Here is a 5406-nt window from a genome sequence, read left to right as displayed (position 1 = left end):
CATCTGTGTAAGGGCATAGTGTGGCCAATGCCAGGACTAGTGCTGGAAGAGTCAAGAGCCAGGACTCGGACCAGTTGGGTGGTGCCCATCACATTTTGTATCCACCCAACACCATCTTACACAATTTCCTGCTTGACCCTTAGAGGAGAGAAGGCCATGAAAGATTATAAGGCTGGTTTGCTTATGAAGGTCACGGCAGGGAGTTAAGAGAGTGAACAGTACATTTTTGTATCTTTAATTTGCTTATCTATTATCTTCTCTCAGTTCTCTCTCTCTCTCCCTCTCTCTCTGTGTCTTACCCTGTATATCTATCGGTCTGTCTGTCTAAGAGAAAATGTAAGAGGGGATAAACATTGTTTTCGCTGCATACCACTGGGTAATTCTTTTGGTGGGAGAGTTGATGTTTACTTAATGGAGTTCATAATGCAATGATTTAGTGGCCTTGTAGATGTTGTTAATGTTGAGCCTGCAATCACAAACAATGTGTGGGAACACTAAGATGAAGTATTTGGTCATCTGTTGAGAATTTGGGATTTAGTACACAGTCTGAAATGCCAATAATAATATTATTAACCATAGAGTAGATAAGATATAAACTTGGGCATCTTCTTTCATGGAACATGTTGTGCATCAGATGTTAGCAACTTGTAGAACAAACTTTGCCTCATTGCAGAGAAATGGTGGGTCATTAACAGACACTGTTTGTAATTTCTGGCGCTCTGCTAAACCAATGATTGGATGACATTACTCTTAGCAACATACGGCTATTCAAAGTTTCCCCCATGATGGCTGCGTTTTTTGTGCCAGTATAGCTTGTCTGCCAGCTCACCCCCCCCCCCCCCCCACCCTTTACCCGTTTGAGCTTGCTGTCATCTGTTCTTTCTTCATTAAAAGGATGACCATGTGAGATAGCCGTGCTGTCACTGCCTCGCAGCCCTGTTTGACGGGAAACACTCACATGCTAATTGCTCTTTAAAGAGTTATTTGAAAATCACAGATAAATCCCACCCAGTCAGTCAGAGGACGGAGAGAGGTGTCTGCAGAGATGGTTGGCAGGCAGAACGATGGCTTCTTTCCCCAATTCGATCTTATTTAATGAAAAAGGAAATGAGTGGGGGTTTAAGCGGCCATTTTCAAAAGCCAACAGTATGTGGGAGACAGATTGAGCCCCACACGATTTACTGGCTTCATGGCGAGCCAGATGAGCTTTATCAAAATGATTTGAGCAAGATTTCACCATCTTTCTCTCACTAGCGTTTGTCTTTGCCTCTCCTTATTGAGCCCCTACATTTTTCTCCTTCGCTGTCAATTAGAGTGGAATTATGGTGGACTTCAAACACTTACCGGTACCTTAGCATCAACAGAGTGTATGAGTCACATTGTGCCAAAAATATGAGAAGAAATCTGCAAGGATTCATGCTGGGTTTTTTTTGTTGTTCCCACAATCACAGCAGAATTCATCTATTGGCTTTTTGTACTGGCATTTCTGATATTATGACATATCTAGAATAATAGCTATTCTCTGTTTTTTTGTAATTAATAAATCAATACTTATTAGTGTGCTTTTCATGCACTGGTGATCTGGGTAAAATTATAAAAAAAAATCATTGCAGTGGGGAAGCCCAACTTTGTTAAATGAAGTGATGCATTTCACTACACTGCTACCCAATTTCAGCAAGGTGGACTGCCTTATATGAAATGATTGATAGGAGTGCTATGGTAAGGAGTACAGAATCAGATACATCTGATCATACCCTTGATCCTGCAGCACAAAATCAATATTCATTTCATCAACATGTGCAGGTATGCCCAGAAGGGTAGTTCTCCTTGTACTGTCACATATCATTGCATAAGGTAGTATCCACGGTCTCTTGAAGATGGCTCCTCACATGGGATGGAACAAGTGCTGCAGGCCAGAGAATAGCCCCAGAGGGCGTCGCGGCTGTTCAGACTGGGGGCAAAGTGCTACTTTGCTGAGCGGATGGTAATCTCTTTGACAGAGTGCAATATAGAATTATAATGGATAGAGCTGGTCAGAGAGAGCCCATCCCGCGCGTCATGCTATATGAGCACGGCAGCCATATCATTACCGACACCCCCCCCCTCTCCCCCTCTCCCCCTCTCTCTCTCCCCCCCCTCTCTCTCTCTCTCTCTCTCTCTCTCTCTCTTTCTGGATCTGACTGAAGCATGGGGGAGGTGGAGGGGGCTGGCGACATAGGGCGCTTAGGGGAGAGAAAATTACACAGCCACAGGCCCCTAAATGAACTCACTCCATCTCTGCTGGGAGTGTGACCTTGCACTGAGGTGGGGAAGCAGAGCTTGGCGCCGTTCCATCCTCAGCCTTCCTCCCTCCCTCCCTCCTTCCATCTCTCTCTCTCTCTTTCACTCTCTATCTCTCCTCTCTCTCGCTCTGTCTCTCTTTCTCAGCTTCAAATAAAAACCAATACCGCCAGCGAGCTACCTTCCAGCACAGAACTTTGATTACACTTCCAAAAGCTGATAAATGTGCGGGGTATTAAACATGAATGTGCTATCGGTGGGGAGATTCTCACCCCGTTGCTCCCCGATCTCTCTCTGTCTCTCTCTCTCTGTCTCCCTCTCTCTCTCTCTCTCTCTCTCTGTGGGATGGGGGGAGGGACGGAGTGGTTTGGGGAGGTCTGCCCAGTGAGAGTGTTCACTCCACAGCCACCTCAGCAGGCCGTCCATGGAAGAGAGACAGTGGACGGTCTGTTTTACGGTTAGCGCCGTTAGCCTTTGAAATGTTTTATTATTTTTTTCGTTGTTTGTTTTGATTTGTTTTTGTCTCCCATTTTTTTTACACCTTCCAGCCTTTGTATTAAGCATCTGTTCTTTGTAAACTTCCCTTTCATCTAGTCTCTTACCTTTCTGCTTGTGTTATTTTCCCCTTGTCTGACACTCAAACAGATAGCACAGCCAGCATCTACGTGATGCGCAAGGGCTTCAGCCGGATGACCCAGGACATGTACTTCCTGCCCATTGAGATCAATGACAACGGCGTCCCTCCCCAGAGCAGCACACAGACCCTGACCATCCGCGTGTGCAGCTGCGACAGCAAGGAGACTATCCTGTCCTGCAATGTGGAGCCCTTCATCCTGCCCGCTGGCCTCAGCACTGGAGCTCTGATCGCCATCCTGGCCTGCATCGTCATCCTGCTGGGTAAGGCGCTCAGGGCATCGTCCGCCATTATGTGGTTGTTAAAATCATCATCATTATCGTCATCACTTTTGTTAATATACTATCTGTCATCATCATCATCATCATCATCATCATTGTATTATGATATCATCATCCTCATCACTGTTGTTATATAATATTTGTCATCATCATCGAGCTCATTGTGAAAACTTGTATTATCATGAACATAATCACCACCACAAATGATTATTCTAGTCATATTCCATGTGCCTGTGTTAGTTCGACAAGAGAAATGGCCGATAATGCAGACATGATTTCTTTTTTTTCTCAGATCTGGTTGTAAACAGTGTGAAACAGCAAAGTCATTTAAGATTTACAGATGCTTGTGAGGTTGATGTACTTGTCTGTGGTCCTGGGGAATGCCAATTCTAATATTTACATTTGGCTGGGTACGGAGACACACATCTTTATTCAACAGTCTCACCAGGAGAGTTAAAGTGTTTACAGAACAGATGCTTGACAGAATATTTAGCATATGATTAGATTATTTATTAACCAAGCACAGGCCCACGTTGGTGATTACACGCCTACGATTCAACTGAGTTTAATAGGTTGCTGAAGGGGAAAATCAATATTGCACCTTTGTTTTGATGTGTGAGTGTACAGTAGCTCACTCTACCAAAGTCCCAAAACACAAGAGAACATAACAATAGATGTTCTTCCATCGGTTCAGCTGCTCACACACTCAAAGGTAATTTCATGTGATCCGTGGTGGAGAGTAAATTGCTTTCTCATTGCGGTGTTGTTCTTTTTTGTGTGTGTGTGTGTGTGTGTTTTGTCACAGCGATCGTGGTGCTGTTTGTGGCTTTGCGACGGCAGAAGAAGGAGCCTCTCATCGTGTTCGAGGAGGAGGACATCCGCGAGAACATCATCACGTATGACGATGAGGGTGGCGGAGAGGAGGACACCGAGGCCTTCGACATCGCCACGCTGCAGAACCCAGACGGGGCCAATGGCTTCCTGCCGCGCAAGGACATCAAGCCCGAGCTCCAGTTTCCCATGAGGCCCGGCGCGCGGCCTGTGGCCAACAGCGTCGACGTTGATGATTTCATCAAGACGCGCATCTCGGACGCGGACAATGACCCCACGGCGCCACCCTATGACTCCATCCAGATCTACGGCTACGAGGGCCGGGGCTCAGTGGCGGGCTCCCTCAGCTCGCTGGAGTCGGTCACGACGGACTCGGACCTGGACTACGACTATCTCCAAAGCTGGGGGCCTCGCTTCAAGAAGCTGGCCGATCTGTATGGCACCAAAGACTCGGCTGACGACAACTCTTAACGCCACCTTGACGCCACCTGGCTCGATGGGCACCCCCTGTCCTTCCCTCCCTCCCTTAACACCACCTCCACGTTCCTTACCTATATGGTCCTCCCCCCTCCCTTCCTCTGTTAACTAACTACGTGTAGTGTGTGAAGTTTACTATAAGTATACCATGAATCCATCTATTTATAGTAAACTTTAGTTAGTTTGTTTGTTTTTTCAAGTATACATGTGGTATACTTCATCCCTGTATGGGAGAGGACAGAAAGTATTATGGAGGGGTAGGAGATAAAAAAATACAGAGGTTGGAATACAATGCTGACGGACTAGAGAGAGAGAGAGAGAGAGAGAGAGAGAGAGAGAGAATGAGCGAGAAAGTTTTAAGTAGTAATAATAATGAAAAAAAAAAGATAATAATAAAATGAGGCACCTCTGTGGGATGTATGTAAATTGCTTGTATGCAGATGCAAAAAGAGCGGGGAGAAATCAATCACAATGTAGTTCACTTTCTGTTGTTTGTAGGTTTGCAGGTTTGAGCAATGAGGGTGTAGGTCACAGAGAGACACGGGATTGTTGATACTGTGAATGAGCTCATAAAACAGAAGAGGAACAAAAGAAGATTTTAAAAACAGTTGCCTTATTAACAAAACACAAAAAAATAAAACACCACAACGAACTTGGACTGGTCACATTATGACTGACCTCTATTCCACCTATGGAGTTTTCTGTTTGTTTTTTTTTTGCTGAATGGATTGTCCTCTTTTTATGCCAACCAGAACCAGACGGATACAGCAAAAATGTCTCAGTATGTGTTGCGAGAAGAACTTCCTCTTGTCCTGCCCACGTTCACCAATGATCAATGACTAAGAAAAACCTGTGAGCTCAGAAAAACGCCTTAAATAATAGACACTCTTGCAACGCAGTGCA

General features: G+C 45.2%; 1 protein-coding gene across 1 annotated transcript in view; it reads left to right on the top strand.

Annotated features, from left to right (window-relative positions):
* cdh11 (cadherin 11, type 2, OB-cadherin (osteoblast)) overlaps positions 1-4556 on the top strand; it is a 16891-nt gene extending 12335 nt beyond the window's left edge. Inside the window, 2 exon segments of the mRNA XM_042062204.1 lie at positions 2926-3177; positions 4001-4556. Coding sequence (XP_041918138.1) covers positions 2926-3177; positions 4001-4497 — 749 coding nt within the window. The 3' untranslated portion in view covers positions 4498-4556.
* Positions 4557-5406: the final 850 nt, after the last annotated feature.

Source organism: Alosa sapidissima, chromosome 14 (assembly GCF_018492685.1).
Source record: "Alosa sapidissima isolate fAloSap1 chromosome 14, fAloSap1.pri, whole genome shotgun sequence".
In the NCBI taxonomy this organism is placed as follows: domain Eukaryota; kingdom Metazoa; phylum Chordata; class Actinopteri; order Clupeiformes; family Clupeidae; genus Alosa; species Alosa sapidissima.
The sequence above is the reverse complement of the archived record's forward strand: the minus strand, read 5'-3'. Positions and strand labels throughout refer to the sequence as shown.